The sequence below is a fragment of the Theobroma umbraticum genome, unplaced genomic scaffold (genome assembly GCF_002168275.2).
Source record: "Theobroma umbraticum cultivar Fairchild unplaced genomic scaffold, ASM216827v3 scaffold_34.0, whole genome shotgun sequence".
Lineage (NCBI taxonomy): Eukaryota > Viridiplantae > Streptophyta > Magnoliopsida > Malvales > Malvaceae > Theobroma > Theobroma umbraticum.
The window spans coordinates 2,366,475-2,382,612 of record NW_018397275.1 but is presented as its reverse complement, the minus strand read 5'-3'; the positions used below and the strand labels follow the sequence as shown (position 1 = coordinate 2,382,612).

The following is a 16,138-nucleotide window of genomic DNA, read 5'->3' as shown; positions in this document are numbered from 1 at the left end:
GATTTTGAAAAGATTCTGAAGAGCCAAAAAGAAGGAAAACAAGCAAAAAAGAAAAGAGCAAAAAAAATCCTATTTTTGAGCAAAACAGAACCTAAAGATCACATTTTTATCCTTTAGTAAATATTCTTTGAGCCTAAACCTCTTTTCATTATCCATTTCTCTTGAGAAAGCTCTCATCCTTCTGAACCTAAACATCCTAACAACTTTCATAAAGGTTTTGAGCTACAGATTATTTTAAGAACCCACTATTGTATTGGTTATACCTTCAAGTAAAAGGTAAATGGGTTTTTCTTGATCCTTTAAAAGGCTGTGTCTTGTGTAAAGGTTGTGCCTGAACTTGAAAACTGAATTGTCTTGGTTAAGGTTATGCCTGGTCTTGTGAAAAGGCATGTTGTGAAGGTCACGCCTGACCCTATTAAAAGGCATGTTGTAAAGGTTATGCCTAACCTTGTTGAAAAGCAAGTTGATAGTGAATTCGAACTTCTTATGCTATCAAGAAAAAAGACATAGGCATTGAAAAGCCGAACCTTTATAAAAATCCAACTGAGTACTCTTTATCTTTTTGCACTTTACTTGCTTAGTTTATACTCCTTTTTTGTTACTTTATTTCTTATATTTTTACTGCATTTTCAAGTTCTCTTAAAAAAGGGGAATTTTTAGTTCAAAACTAATTCACCTCCCTTCTTGGTTGCTTTACTTTAAGCTTATCTTCCTAACACTTATAATATACATTAAAAGGACTATTGGCAAGGGTAAAGCTAGCCAACTTTTATTGAAGGGTCAAAGACAATCAAGATTAATGACTAAAAATTTTTGAAGGGGTCATTAAGAGAAAAAATATATAATATTAAAAGATTTTTAAAATTCTGGGGGGTTGTGTTCCCCCATAATGACACAAGCATTCTCCCCTGACTATTGACGTACAAAAAACCTTGAAAGGCAATTAAGAATTAAGAGTTCAGATTTCAACAACCTAGCAGCCCTATCCTTAGATATTGACAACTAGTAAGAGTGAAACTCTAAGTATCGATTTTGAGTGGTTTCCTTGGGTATATAAACAGCTTGCTTTTCCTCCTCTTTTGTGTTTTGATTTTTCTTGAGAAGTTAGAAACTTAGTTGGCCTCCTCCTAACTAGCACTAGGCTTAGTAGCAAAAGCAAACCCCAAATCACCATTGGTGTTATTCTACTTGGAGTTTGTGTGAATCATCATTAGAGGTTTAATAATTGGACAGCTTGAGGTTTGCAACAACCTAAGTTTTGTGAGAAAGATCTTGACATCCTTGTTGTATTAACTTCTTGATTTCGACATCCAATGCTTTAGGATATAGATATCGTCTACCAGCTAGTTAGGATTTATTTATATTAAACAACCATTATGATCTTGTTTTAGGAAAAAAAAATTAAATTTTCATGGCTCATGTACATGTTTGACGATTTGCATTGCTTTTCCCAACTTATTTTGGAGGCAGATGAGAGTAAAGAAAAAGTATTGCAAAGAGTTGGGTAGTTCTATGGATCTAGCTATATTTAAGCGTAGTTGAGATTTTTTATTAGGATTCCAAGCCCACAAAGTCTCAACACCATCCAATCTTGATTCCAGGATTTGGACGGGAATTGGCATCAAAGGTTCCCTAAAAAGTTGAAACTTGACATTTCTTACCTCTGTTAAATGGTCTAAAATTTAAGGGCACCGCCATTCTATTAGATTTGTCATTGATTTGGCACGCATTTTGGCAGTGGATTTACGTCTGATCCTTCTGTATCTCATGTTCATTCAATTATTTATTAACAACCAACATGCTTAAGTTATACACAATCTCTTATTCCTGATCATAAATAACAAACTTAAAATCCAATTAGGGTTTTCATCAAAAGAAAAACCCAATTAAGGAGATATATAACATTCTTTACAACTGCTTTTCATCTATCAAGATTTTCCAGTTTAGAAGAGGGGGAAAACCCCAAAAAGATGCTAAGCTAAGCATATGGAATATTTATATTGAGGGAAAAAAATTGCACATAATTTAATCTAAGAATCTGGACAACATATGATCTTATATCATCTCTTTGTTAACTTTGGCTCACCGTTCTCAACCATATTTTCCTCTTTTGTAATCACATTTTTACCTATCTTTTTTACTTTCAGACTGGCAATCATAAGAAAATCAATAAGCAAAAACAGTTCTGTCCCATTAATAGTGCAAACCGACATTTGATTTCCTTTCTAATTGGCTCTTCCAGCTTGATTTACTGCTTATGAAAAATGAATATCCTTCTTAAATGCAAGCTGATCACTGAAAGACATGGAATACAGAGATGGGAATTTCAGGGGAAAAGAGACAGAGCATTCATCATAATATTATATATTGCAAAAGCAAAGCTTGTATTTAATTATATAAGTATAAAGAATTATTCTTTTACATATTTTTAACCCTCCATATCATCCATGTGGATTCATAACAGAGAAAATACAAGCCAAAACAAATGAAACAATTGGAAGGAGCTAGCCTAGAATACCAGTGCAAACACTTTAAAAGATAAAAGAAAAGTGTAACCGATCAGAGCCCTCTAGCCAACATTTGCTCATAATTCTCGATGGATTCAAGCCTCTGGAGCAAAAGTTGGTGCCTGAACTTCTTGATGAATGCCTCAGCACTTTCATTAATGTCCACTGATGGCTTTGTCTCTAGCTTGTTTGGGGCTCCAACCGGCTTCTTATCACTGACGTTGGACCTCATGGCTCTATTATCTGTGAAGTTATTATGAACATTGGCTTCAGGAATTGCGGAGTTTTGGTATGAACGAGGCATGGAGCTGTTCTTCATTGCAATCGTGGGGTGGGTTTCTCTTGTTTTGCTTGCAGAACTCTCTTTCTGGCAAGAAGATGGGTTCCCATGCTAAGAGGGCTTCCCATATTTATAGCCAGGGAAGTCATATAAAAAAATGGGTTATTTTAGTAGGCTGGGATTCCATCTTACTTTTCTGATGTAGGAGAACGCCAAACTGGAATTCAAATAAAAGATATCGACAAGCTTAAGTTAGATAGAAAACTTTTTGGATGGATATGCTAAGGTGAAAAGTCTGTATAGGCTTTGTAAATTATATACAAGATTTGGGTAATAAACTAATTCATGCTTGCTTAATAAAATGATAAACACATTAGAAAAAAGTTAAAATGCTTAAGCCACATATATATTGATAAGGACTAATCTAGTAACAGGTCAACATTTCCTTATTCATATTCACTTACCTATAAATAGAACTTTGAAATACTATGTCACAACATGTCATAGAACATTATAGTTTTATTCCTTATTATCATGAAAATCTATACGTAAAATGTGAAGAATCATAGAAGCTGATAGTGAAGATGGGGAGAAGTTTCAATTTAGAGAAGGCTAATTGTCGTAAGTAAGGGGGATTAACACAAAACTGCCTATTCTGACCATCTTTTTTGACTTTGAAGAAAGACCTAACTTATAATTTCCTAACACGCATTGTGAGGAGACAACTCAAATCAAAATTACGGCTTAAGAAATGTCCCCTAGGCCGGTGGAGGCCGAAAGATGCCCTGCAGGGCGCCATTGCTGGCTCCTCAAGGACAAATGGGAACTTGCATTGCTGTTGGATTTACAACTACACAGACGTGTGCATTATAAATATTTTTTATTATTAGAAGTTTCAAGAGATATAATTAAAGGGAAGTATGGCATCTACGCCTAACTGCCTAATCGTTTGCCTTGTACATTCATTGTTTGCAAAAATATATATTAAAAAAAAAAAAGTTCTCTTCCCACGAATTAAATTAAAAGTGGTGACATATTGCACATGATTGAGTGTTGAATTATGGGGTATGACAAGCTGTCACCCATATGGGATGCCCTAAACTATAGGGTATTCCTTAAATATATATTAGGTTTTGCCATGTTAGGAAATATTTTAAAGATTGGTACGTTGATATATAATTGGCCCTTTCTCATTGACATCTAACCGCCATATGCAGTTCCACTATTCCACTCGGAAAGTGATGTTTTAATTAATAATTATTTGATCAAATTATATAATTAATTCTTATATTTTATTAAAAATATAAATTTAGTTTTTATATAATAATTTGTATTAATTGAGTTTTTATATTTTTTTTAATATGTTAATTTCAATTCAAATCTTAATATTGTTAAATTTTTACTGTTAAATGTATTGATGTGACGTTTTAATCAAGTCAACATGATATTGATTGAAATGATGTGATAATAAATTGTTGTCACTCCAATCAATACCATATCAATGACTAAAATACCATATTATGTCAATCAATACCATGTTAGCTTGATCAAAATGTCACGTCAATATATTTAATGATAAAAATTTAACAATGTTAAGATTTAAATTGAAATTAAAAAATATAAAAATTAAATTTATACAAATTATTATATAAAGACTAAATCTACTTTTTTTTATAAAATATAGAGAACAATTGTATAATTTAAACTAATTATTTAATACATTAATTTATGTTTTATCACTTATACCATAAATTTCATCGTGTTATGATTACAATGAGTTTCACTCATATATTGTGATTTTTTGTATGAATTTAATCTGTACTAATTCATACAATCATGGAATTAAAGATGGAGATGGAGATGTTGGTTTGTTTTGTAAGGACTAGAGCAAGCAAGAAACACCTACACTATGCTTAAATTTTGAGGGAAGGGCATCGAGGTTGGAGCACTATCATCAAAGCACTAGAGCATTCTTGGGGGAGAGCTTGAGCAAGATTTAGAGATATCCTATATATGTTACCAAAAGAAATAGTATAAAATTGAAGGGGAGATGCGTTTTTAAGATTGATACAAATACTATATATATTCTTATCATCCAAATTCGCCCCAAGTTTCCAACCAAAACTTGTACTAGTCAGCCTCGAAGCTCCACTGATCAATCCCAACTCTCAACTTTGTGCTCGTGAATTGTTGCTATAACGTTACCCCTTGAGCTTAAATACGTACATATACCCATGAAAAGAGTTAAATACTTTGATTCTTTTTAAAAATATAACAATAATAAAATTCTCATTCAAAAGAAAATCAATATAAAATTAATCAAGGGTAAAAGTCGAACATAGATCAATCACTCCAACCATACTAAAAACGTAGGATGATGTATGCGTACATATGCAACAATAAAGTTACTTTAAGTTATTTTAATTTGAAGGGTAACATACTATGATTTTTTTAAGTTTTGATTAAAATTACAAAAAAATTCATTAGTTTTCGAAATGAACATTCCGTCTTAAAAAATATTTTTTGTTAGACACGTAAGTCCAACCGTTAGTCAAGCGTTAGAATTTTTGTCAACTTGCTGATGAGGTGAGAGTAAAAAGATAATTTTACCTTTGATTAATTTTTATAATTATAATTATATAATTTTTTTATATTTTTATTAATTAAAAACAAAGGCTACTCATTGGGGAGTAGAAGTGCTTAGTGCTCCCCTTTCTTGGAGAGTTGGGAAGCACCAATCAGTGCTCTTTATTTTTTTATTTTTTTAAAAAATATAATAATAATTTTTAAATTAACAAAAAGGGCATTTTAATCTTTTTATTATTTTTGTTAACAGTGTTTTTAGTTTTAAAGCAGAATGTCTATTTCGAAAATTAATAGACTTCCGTGTAATTTTGATCAAAACTTAAAAGGGTTAAGATATGTTACTCTAATTTAAATGATAAAATTGAAGCCTAATTTTACTTTATGTTTCAATAAGTCAAATTCAATGGCTTGAGTGCTCAAGGGAGAGCCTTCAAATGTTCTCAAAAAATTACTCTTATAATTTCGTATGTAGATTTCCTCAAGTGAAAAATACAAGTTTATAATTTATGAATTGCGGTTGGATTTTGCAAATTCTATTGTTATCTCTTTTCACCATTGCCTACAACCATTATTAATATCACAAGCATCAACATCCTTGACAATATGATTACCTAAACTAACCTTTTCTTTGAAAATAATGAGGTATAATATTAATAAAAACTCTTAAAATATTTTTTAAAATTTAAATAAACTTTTATTCTTTTATTATGTTTAATTAAATTCTTACAATTTTATTTTGTGTCAAAACAGTTTCTATGACTAATGGTTGACTAATTACCTTTACTCAAAATATATAAGGTGAAATGTTGTATAATCATATCATCATGTCATATCAATATGCTATTTATTATCTATTATGATATATTAGCATGTCATATCAATATTATCTAACGTAAAATAATAAATGATATTTTAATTAAATTAAAAATTAATTATAAAAGTTTATTTAGTTAAAAATAGAAATGCAAGAACTTAATTGAGCATAATAAAAAATAGATATTTTTTAAAAATTTTTAAATAATTTAAAATTTTTCTTAGATATAATACAAAAATGTAATTAATTTAGCTATATTAATATCATATAGTAAAGTAACTTCCTCGAAAGAGGTTCTTGTGGGCCGAGCTGAGCCAGGCACATCCGACCCCCACCCCCCGGCCTTTTAAAGTCAAGCCTAAGGTCAATAGGCCCCATGTCTAACTTATAATTGATTATTAAAATGAGAAAATATTATTTCATGATTAGAATTTTAATATTTTTTAAATATATTTTGTAATTAAAATTTAATAGAAGAATAAAATATTTATTCATGAAATGAGTTAATCGGGTTGGGTTGGGCTAAGCTCGAGCTTAAAAGTTATGTCCTAGCCCAATAAAGCCTAGCTCAAGTTCAGGCCCGATTTCAGAACTCAATGATAACCAAAAGAGAGCATTTCGGCCTTTACCCTTAAAGCCTTTAAGCTTCAAAAACTCCTCTTAAACCATAAAATGACACCCACAGCAACCGTGGAAGTCCTTCACAGATTCTCATTTCGTCTTTTACCGGTAACTCTCAGCCGGAACACCGCCAGATTAGCGCCGTTATATCTTTCCACCCGAATACCCATTAATGGACCCGCATTTCCAAACCCAACCCCCCACTTCTCTTCCCGGAGGCCTCTCTCTTCGCCAGCAGTTGCCAAAGCGGGTTGGTTTCTGGGTCTTGGCGAGAAGAAGAAAACGAGCTTGCCTGAGATAGTTAAAGCGGGTGACCCGGTTATGCACGAACCAGCCAGGGAGATTGACCCGGATGAAATTGGGTCGGTACGGATACAGAAGATAATTGATGATATGGTTCGGGTTATGAGGATGGCACCCGGTGTTGGTCTTGCTGCCCCTCAGATTGGAGTCCCTTTGAGAGTTAGTTTTAAAAGTTCTCATTTAGCAATTTGTGACATATTTGATTATAACTGTTTAAGCTCTGTTTTTATTGGTTCAAAGCTTAGGCTATGTTTGATCAATGCTTTTGCTTGAATTTTGCTTTCAAACGAAATAAAAGATAAATTAGAAAAATATAAATGTAACCTTTCAAGTAACAAAATGTGTAATTTTACTTCTATATAACAATAATTATTAAATTTTAGTCATTTATCTTTTTTAAGTAATTAAAAATTTTGTTTTCTATCATTGGCTTTTTACATTGCTGTAACAAAGCAATTAGCTAAAGGAGCCTTACTTAATGGAATATTTGCTATCATATGCTATAGCTTAAGTTAAACTATACCTCATCAAGCAATGCTTCATAAAAATGAAGTCAAGAATTTTACAAGACTATACCTTTGTTATAATGTTTTGCAGATCATTGTGTTAGAGGATACAACAGAATATATTAGTTATGCGCCCAAGGAAGAGACTAAAGCACAGGATAGACACCCTTTTGATCTTCTGGTATGTTGATCTATATCGATACAGAGAATATTTGATAATTGAAATGATATCTGTAGTTTTACGATTTAGCATTCAAGAGTTTTTCACTTTAGTATTAAGATTTATTAGTTCTCATGAGTCAGGTTATCGTAAATCCGAAGCTTAAAAAGAAGAGCAATAGGACGGCATTGTTTTTTGAAGGTTGTTTGAGGTAAGATGCAAATAGTGAATTTCAATAGTCTGCATTTTTTTAGTAGTGCTTTTTCTGTTACTAATGCATAGTATCCCAATTCAGTCTACCATTGACATTTACTATGTTGTTCATTAAGTAAAACATTTAATTTTGTTAAGGGCATTTTGGTCGATGATGTTTCTTAACTACCTAAGTGTGGAGCGAGGACTTTGGAGGCTTTGCTTCCTGCCCAGTTCCTTTTTTTTTTATTATTATTCATTCTATTAAGGTCTCAAAGCAAAAAGAATTTGCAAATTCCAAGATCATTTCAGTATTGAGCCAAAAAAAGGGATCATGTTACTATTAATTAAGTTCTTTAAGTGAGCTTGGATGACTTTGAATACATTGAACTTAAAAAAATGACATCATCAAGTTAGTAAAATGTCATTTCTTGAGGTCATATCATAAAATTTATGGCACCATTTACTAATGCAGCCCATCTTCCTCAACACATCCATCTTGGATGAGGGGTTTTTACTGATTTTTATGAGGAAACTAATTGGTGTAATTCTTTCGTAAGGATATAATCTCCCAATGAAATGGTTCTAAGTTTATATGATCATTCTTAGAGAGGGAGCATAGGGGGTTCTTTTACTTGTATAAATGGGCAAACCCAGACAAATTCTAACTTAAAGAAGTACTACTCTTGACTGCTTGAGCTGGTATCTTGGACCGTCATATATATTCAAAATCAAGGTTTAGGTCCAGCTTATTCTTGAGCTGAAAATTGAGAAGCTCTCTCCCAGGCAAATGGAACTGTTATTCAGTTCTGAATATGTACATTTCATGCCCACTGGAAAAGTACCAGAGGGGATTTTGAAATTATAACTATTCCAAAAAAATAGGAGTATTTAATTTCTCCTCACTGCCCTTTCCTTGCTTAAGGTGGTTTAATGATTTTATTATAGTTAGGAATGTCAGTATCACGGACTGGCAAAGTGTCGGTAGTGTGAAGGAACAAACTTATTGTTAGTAATATACACTGTTTGAAATGTGCTTTATTGGTTTCCTTAAAGACATCAAAATAGTTATCTAGTCAGATTACATAATTCTTTACCTGCAATTTCATGCGCCAGAGTGAGCTTAATGTGACATCTAATAATACCAATTTCTTCTTTATTGTATTCTCTCATGGGAGAAAACAATACCAAAACTATTTAATGCTTGGTGAACTCAGATTGGTTTTACTAATAGTATAAAAATTATTTATGGATGGTTACCTCTTTTGAATGAACTTGACAAATTGTGAGGTACATAAAAGAGTTGGTTAATTCTTAAAATTTCCGTTAGAACCTTGACATGAACCTTACAAAGCTTTGAATTATTTCTGGTTGTAATCTCATGTCCTTTACCTTACTGTGATTTTGCAGTGTTGACGGATTCAGAGCAGTTGTGGAGCGACATCTTGATGTTGAGGTCACAGGTTTGGGCCGTGATGGCCAGCCTATTAAAGTAGATGCTTCAGGCTGGCAGGCACGTATTTTGCAGCATGAGTGTGATCATTTGGATGGAACACTCTATGTAGATAAGATGGTTCCAAGAACATTCAGAACTGTTCAAAATTTGGACCTGCCTCTTGCTGAGGGGTGTCCAAAGCTTGGTGCCCGCTAACTCATTTCTTTTGCATAGAAATCCAGTCCAAGGATGCACGAGAAATGACGTCTTGAAAGCTAGTTTATAAGGCTTCAAAGTAATAGATTTGCTGTTTGGCACTGCATTACAAATGCAGTTGGCAGCATCAGAGGTCAACGTTTAAATCCTTCTTCGAATGAAATGCAGATTTTATTCATTTTCGGAATTTTAAAAATTTGGGTTTTGAGTTGTTTATATAGAGTAATTCAAAGAAGTATCTGTTTAGCATGGAATGTTGTCTCTGCATTGGGTGTTTGACTTTCTATGTGAAGCTTAGTTAAAATTCGCTTTCTAGGTGTAAGTGTCACGGCTCCCCCATAAACATGTTTATAGGGATGTGCAGCACCACCGCTTATAAGGAACCCAAGACCTCCCGTTCCTGCCTGATGTGGGATTGAGGCACTTTCCTTGTGACACTCTCACCCACCCGAATCGGCAAGCGTCCTCGCTGCCGTCGGCCACCCTGCCTACCTTGTTGGGCCCCACTGGGCCAGCCCCACCGAGCCGGGCGCTTGGCGTGAGTCAGAACGAGGACCGGTCTGCTCTGATACCACTTTGTCACGGGGTCATTACTCTCTCCCCCATAAACATGTCTATAAGGATGTGCAGCACCACCGTTTATAAGGAGCCTAAGACCTCCCGTTCCTACCTGATGTGGGATTGAGGCACTTTCCTTGTGACATAAGCTTCCACTTCAGGCCTCCATAATGTAGCTTGATCAGAACTAATCATGTTATAATAATGGAGGCTTGGCCTTTGTTTGTAGTGTGATAAACAAATTATCCTTCGCCCTGCAAAGCCAATTTGTCATTGCAAGTGCTTTCTTCAGTACAATGAGGATTTCCAACAAAAATACTACTTTCTTTGCCAAGAGATCCCATTTAAGAAAGTTGTCCAATTGTCTATAAACCATGTCAAATTCTTGAAACCAAATACAGATAAATATGTACAATTAATTTGGTGATGCACTTCATTGCCTACAACATGAAGGTTAATACACCTTACAAAGTTCAGAAACTATTATACAACAATTTTCGCACTTGGTATGATAATCAATAAAATATACAATCACCCTAGTGATGCAGCAGAGTTACCATCTTCTCAAAGGTGCTCTGCACATAAATAACTTAGAAGTTGGAAAAGAGTATTTTGCAAGATCTTAAGGGACTATGATTATGCTTTTTCTTGCAAGGATATGCTTTTTGTTATGTCCCTGCATTATTCTTCTCCATTGCGATAGCAGCAGTTTCTGATAAGTTCTCTTTTCTATCAGTGGGTTGTTAAGAGAAACTTGTTGAACATCCACAGTAGAGCTCCTGAGATTTTCTCATTGCTGACTCAAATGTGGTCGAAAAAAAGTATTACGATCCACTCATAAGGAATCAACAGCCAAGCCAGAAGGAACTTTCTGCTTAATGAAGCCGTCAGAGCATGTTAGGCATGAATTGGGCTGCACTAGACCTAAACTTGAGCCATAAGCTTCCCAACAAAAAGATTTAGCAATGCCCCGGGTGTATGACACAAGTTGAATATCTTCCAAATATAATCCTTCACACGGCAAGCTATCACTGCAAGCAAATCTTATTGCTTCTTCTGTAGCTGAAGTTCCCTTGATGTGCACAAAGGATATATTGTCCACTTTAACAGCCAGTGTCTGCATTCCATCAGATTAACAGTTGACACAATTATCATTGCATGAAACTAATACCCTAAACCTCCATCATGAAAAATTCTTCTGGTATTGTCATTCACAGATCAGGATAACTAGCAATGAGTACTACCTAAGACTCTGTTTTAAAGTGTACCAGAATTACGACCAGGGCTCACTTATTCTAGTGGCAGATTCGTGTTTAAGGCCAAAGAAGGCTAGGCACTCCTGTGGCCCAAGCAAATCTCCTACACCCACTCTTCCATGCTATATACAATTCTTAAACAAGCTAATTGCTCACTCATTTCCTACTCCCTCAACCCCACCAAAACAATAACAGAAAAGGGTAGGCCTGTTAGACATTTTACAAATTTCAGTGATCTAATCTGTTGCTTCTATATTTCAAATTCTTTTTTTCCAACCAAAACTAATTCAGAAGTTAAGGTTTGAGAAAAGTCACATATTTACCTTGTCTTTCATACTTATTTATACCCTTTTTCTTGATCATCTTGGTACAAAAGAAAATTGACTTTAGGAAAAACTCAATTAAAGAGAAAAAGAAAATCTAGAAAATTATAAAGTTTCTTTTCTAGCCACATGCATCATGAAATTCTTTGCTGGGATCAAGCATTATGAGGAATTCAAACCTGGTTAGCACATGGCAGTGTAGAATCACAATAATATTGATCAATTATAATTGGGTACGATACATTCTCCATCAATACATTCTGGAACTTCATATTGGCGGCATAACCACTACCTCCCTGGCAAAGATATAAGAAAGCACAGATTTATCAAGCATAAGCTCCCTACTCACTACTCCCATTTCACACGCATTAACACAAGACAAAGACAATTAACAGAACTTGTGCTACCTGCCATGTTTTTATCCGCACCCCATTCTCAGTGTTGGAAATGAAAGCTCCATCAACAAGTACATCATGCACCTGTGCCCACGAGTTTGATTTTCCCAAGCTTCCAATGCTAATGGGTGCACATCAGAGTTAATTAACTTACTCATGCTACCCCTAAACCAGTGTGAAAAATGATTTTACCTTATCCCATGGCCAGGCCCACAGACGATGTTTCTGAGTTTGACATGGGAAGAATTGCTGACTATTGAAACACAATCATCTCCTAAAAGAATATTTTGAGTATAAAATTTACATAAAAAACTACAATACATGAAATGGAGGATGCAAAGTGTTGTATTTTACTTGATCACCAAGAAGAAGAAGAAGTTAGACAAGAGAAACAAAAACCCAAATGAATAATCTGATGGAATTGAGGGGCCACATTTTACGCAACTCATAGAGGTAGTATGATTTTTGTTGTAATTATTTAACCTCCGTTTTTGTTTGTTTTTACCACCAAAGGGGTTACAAGCCATTTTTAGAGACTTCCCTAAGTCTGAAAAGCTATCTTCCACCTATATCAGGTTTATCGCAATTGACTGCATTCAACTCAGAGTACACTTTTGTGGTATCCAACATATCAAGTATGTTCTGGAGTCTAGAACTTAAACGTTATATTTAATATGGAGTTTTTTGATATTGCAAATATCAATAACAACCTCCCAATCCTAGCGATTCCTTTATGTATGTAGGCATCAATGATGAATTTATGCACACTATTTGATTCTAGTTGCATAAAGTTCTCTGCTTTTAGGATAGGAAATTTAGAATCTTAGACTGCACCAATTTTTAGTACTTTGACCTCTTCCACTCATTTCATCAACTAATGAAGCAAATATGTCTTTAACACTGGAGTGATACATTGTGCTTCAAGGCACCCAACATCTGGGTATCAGTATATTTTATTGTAAAAGACCAAAGCAAATGCAAAACTCATAGCTAAAAACCTTGATTAGAATGACAAGATTAAAGATTCATTTTGTTGAGAAATCATACATTAAAGCCATAATAATTTCACGAAACTAAGATGTTAATATATTGATGCCTAAATAGAAAATCTTGCTTTAAAGTGTTAAAGACTCATGATTCACCCAAGTACCAAAACAAGATTCATCTCATTGTCAAAGCTTAATAGTAAAGCCTAAAACACCAGTCCTTATAGATGTCTGAACATAAACAAAGAAGAACTCCGTTGTTATTTCTAATTGAAGAGCTTATGATCATTCTTTTGAATATACAGATAAGCAATATAAGCAAAGTACCAAGATTAGTTACGTACCACACCCAGAGGCAAGAACAAATGAAACTGAGACTTCTACTTAATATCATAAGAAAAATAGCATGTACTAATCTTTAACCTTATTGTTCCACTTGAGTTATTCTAAATATGATCATCTTATGGTAATTCATCAGTTCTCAAGACAGACACATCAGTAGCAAAAAACTTTATTCAAAATCACTTTGTTCTATGGTCTTTCACAAGCTGAAATCATCAAATATTAATGGAATTTCTAATAAATATATAGTCCAACTACTATTTCAAATTCATGCACTTAAAAGCTGTTGGAAAAAAATAAAAAATGGAAAAGGAAATAATTATTGTTGTCGGGTGAAAAATTTTACAGCTAAAGAGATTGCAGAACTAACCTGTTCTGACAATGCTATTCTTGACTTCAACACCACGGGATGCACTGATGTGGATTCCATCAGTATTGGGGCTGCTAGCAGGTGCTATCACTTTAAGATTGGATACTGTAACCCTTAGACAATTCGTAAATGCTATGTGCATCTGTTGACTGTTGATAACCATAAGATTGTGAACTTTCAGATTCTTACACTTATGGAAAGTCAAAGCCTGCATTTCATTTGTTATATGGTATTAAGCCTGAAAATATTAGGAGAACATAACATTCCCAGGGACAAGCTATCCAATAAGAAGATATGGAACTAACTATCATTTCTCAAATAAGAATGCAGGACGTACAGTTGGAGCATGCCGACATGGCTGCAACAAAAGAATTGGATCCATATAAGGATAGATCAGAGAAAAATACAGAAAGAAAAACAGATCCAAAAATTAAGTACACCAGTACATTTGTTTTCTTTCTTTTGCACGATCCAGCCCACCATTCCTGTCCCATCCCATTGATAGTCCCTCCCCCATCTACATGGAGGTGGTTCACCTCATGGAAGTACAGCCACTTGCGAGGATTCAAACCATCCCACACATCAGGATCTTTGGGAGCAACAATTGTCCCAGAGATCTATTGAACACAACCCCAAGCAGTGATCAGAAGGGACGTCAACTACTAATATAAGGAAGAGAAAGACATATTACGGAAATGTTGGTTATAAATTTGAATGATCTCACTCTGTTGCTTACCATCAAAGTGACCTTTGATTTGCAAGGCCCGCCAAGCTCAACAGGATGAACCAGATAAGTATATCCAGCCGGCATTAAAATTCTTGTTCGTGCTGGGAAAGAACATGCTATCTTCCAGGCATTTTGAAAGGCCTAAAAGCATGAATATATTGTAATAGCAGAAAATAATTTTTTGTGCAACAAGTTGGTTGCATTTAACATCTAAGGCTTTGTAAATTTTTACATGAAAGGACACTTGGTCAATTCTAATATCAATGGCCTTATCAAATAAACCAGACTAAAGGAAGAAAAAGCAGATAAACATATTTTGAAGATAGAAAACATACAAATGGCTTCCTTTGATAGAGCAGAACTTTGGCAAAACAAAACCATTGGCCTAAAACATCATAAATTGCTCTAGATAAAGTAAATCAGCTGATTTGATTATTCAAGACGTTTCTCATAATTCAAAAATCATAGCGTAAAAAGAACTAATTTCCACCTACATTATTACCAACCAGTGACTCATTTCATAAAACAAAGCCTGGAAGAATTTTTCCATCTACCTTCATTCTCCAAACATTCTCAAATTCTTCCAAACTATAATAACCCTGTACTTGAATTCCTGACTATGATCTATAATTCTTCAACGACTAAAAGTTCCTATCAAACGGGTAACCATTTAACTCATAATTACTCGTCACATGCATCACAACATTACTTACTAATTCAAATACTCATCATTTCTACAGCTGAAAAGAATATTAATGAAAACAAAAGGAAATGAAAATTGTTACCTTGGTGTCATTATGGTGACCATCTCCTTTGGCACCGAAATCATGAACAGAAAGAACCCGTTTAGCTCTGGGTCTGGCTCTTGCTGACCCAGATCGTGGAAGCAGTAACCGTAAGTCAAAATCAAAGCCTTCTGCATGAACTACAACATTGGAACACATTAATATGCAAGTGAACACGGTAATGGTGCATGTTGAACATGAACCCAAGAATCCCAGTTTTTTCATGTTCTGTTAAGCGAACATGGAAACAAGAAGAATAACTGTTAATAATGAGGTTTTGTAAGAATCTAGGAAGCTTCAAAATATTAATCATCGGGATTCCTTTTTCCTTTTTTAATTGGTGTCCTTTTTCCTTTTTTAATTGGCCAGTGCGGTTGTGGCGATGTAAGCAAAAATCGATTAAAAATCCATTTAATCGAACTAATTGATTAAATTTTATTAATTTGGATCGGAAAGGTTGGTTAGGAAGTTTGATTAAATGGTCAATTCGGTTAATAGATTTTGAAGTCAGGTTAACTAATTTTAAATTTAATATATTTTAAAAAAATTTCCTTACATATATACACTGACAGTTTTTTTATATTTGTATCTAAATAAAAGGTTCAAATTTTATTATGAAAATTTTAAACAACAAAAAATATAAAATACAAGAATAAATAGCATAATTTAATTAATATTTCAAATTTTATTTATTTATTTATTTGTATATAAATATATAATCCATGTCTATATTCAAATTTCCATTGTAAAAAAAATTAATTTATATAATAATTTTT

General features: G+C 33.7%; 3 protein-coding genes across 3 annotated transcripts; 1 reads left to right on the top strand and 2 right to left on the bottom strand.

The window, feature by feature from the left end:
* Positions 1-2,360: 2,360 nt before the first annotated feature.
* Positions 2,361-2,902, bottom strand: LOC110427482 (cotton fiber protein). The gene has a single exon (XM_021443026.2). The coding sequence runs from the start codon at positions 2,824-2,826 to the stop codon at positions 2,560-2,562; it is 267 nt and encodes an 88-aa protein (XP_021298701.1). The 5' UTR covers positions 2,827-2,902; the 3' UTR covers positions 2,361-2,559.
* Positions 2,903-6,841: 3,939 nt separating this feature from the next.
* PDF1A (peptide deformylase 1A) lies at positions 6,842-10,347 on the top strand. The gene is made up of 4 exons (XM_021442916.1): positions 6,842-7,270; positions 7,709-7,798; positions 7,921-7,988; positions 9,380-10,347. Exons 1-4 carry the CDS (start codon positions 6,860-6,862, stop codon positions 9,618-9,620), a joined length of 810 nt encoding a protein of 269 aa, XP_021298591.1. The 5' UTR covers positions 6,842-6,859; the 3' UTR covers positions 9,621-10,347.
* Positions 10,348-10,588: 241 nt separating this feature from the next.
* LOC110427406 (Pectin lyase-like superfamily protein) lies at positions 10,589-15,687 on the bottom strand. Its single transcript, XM_021442915.2, has 9 exons — positions 15,363-15,687; positions 14,587-14,718; positions 14,297-14,467; positions 14,188-14,208; positions 13,851-14,058; positions 12,345-12,426; positions 12,165-12,273; positions 11,937-12,053; positions 10,589-11,295 (listed from the first exon to the last, which is right to left on the bottom strand). Exons 1-9 carry the CDS (start codon positions 15,585-15,587, stop codon positions 11,014-11,016), a joined length of 1,347 nt encoding a protein of 448 aa, XP_021298590.1. The 5' UTR covers positions 15,588-15,687; the 3' UTR covers positions 10,589-11,013.
* Between the last annotated feature and the right edge of the window lie 451 nt (positions 15,688-16,138).

What these genes read in the sequence shown, in the direction of transcription:
- LOC110427482 (XM_021443026.2), bottom strand. Translation starts at nt 2,826, where the DNA reads ATGAAGAACAGCTCCATGCCTCGTTCATACCAAAACTCCGCAATTCCT.
- PDF1A (XM_021442916.1), top strand. Translation starts at nt 6,860, where the DNA reads ATGACACCCACAGCAACCGTGGAAGTCCTTCACAGATTCTCATTTCGT. An exon ending in AGATTGGAGTCCCTTTGAGA is followed by an intron (nt 7,271 to 7,708) that starts GTTAGTTTTAAA and finishes AATGTTTTGCAG; the next exon opens with ATCATTGTGTTAGAGGATAC. An exon ending in GACACCCTTTTGATCTTCTG is followed by an intron (nt 7,799 to 7,920) that starts GTATGTTGATCT and finishes CTCATGAGTCAG; the next exon opens with GTTATCGTAAATCCGAAGCT.
- LOC110427406 (XM_021442915.2), bottom strand. Translation starts at nt 15,587, where the DNA reads ATGAAAAAACTGGGATTCTTGGGTTCATGTTCAACATGCACCATTACC. An exon ending in GCAAAAGAAAGAAAACAAAT is followed by an intron (nt 14,209 to 14,296) that starts GTACTGGTGTAC and finishes CTTTTGTTGCAG; the next exon opens with CCATGTCGGCATGCTCCAAC. An exon ending in GGGCCTGGCCATGGGATAAG is followed by an intron (nt 12,274 to 12,344) that starts GTAAAATCATTT and finishes TGCACCCATTAG; the next exon opens with CATTGGAAGCTTGGGAAAAT.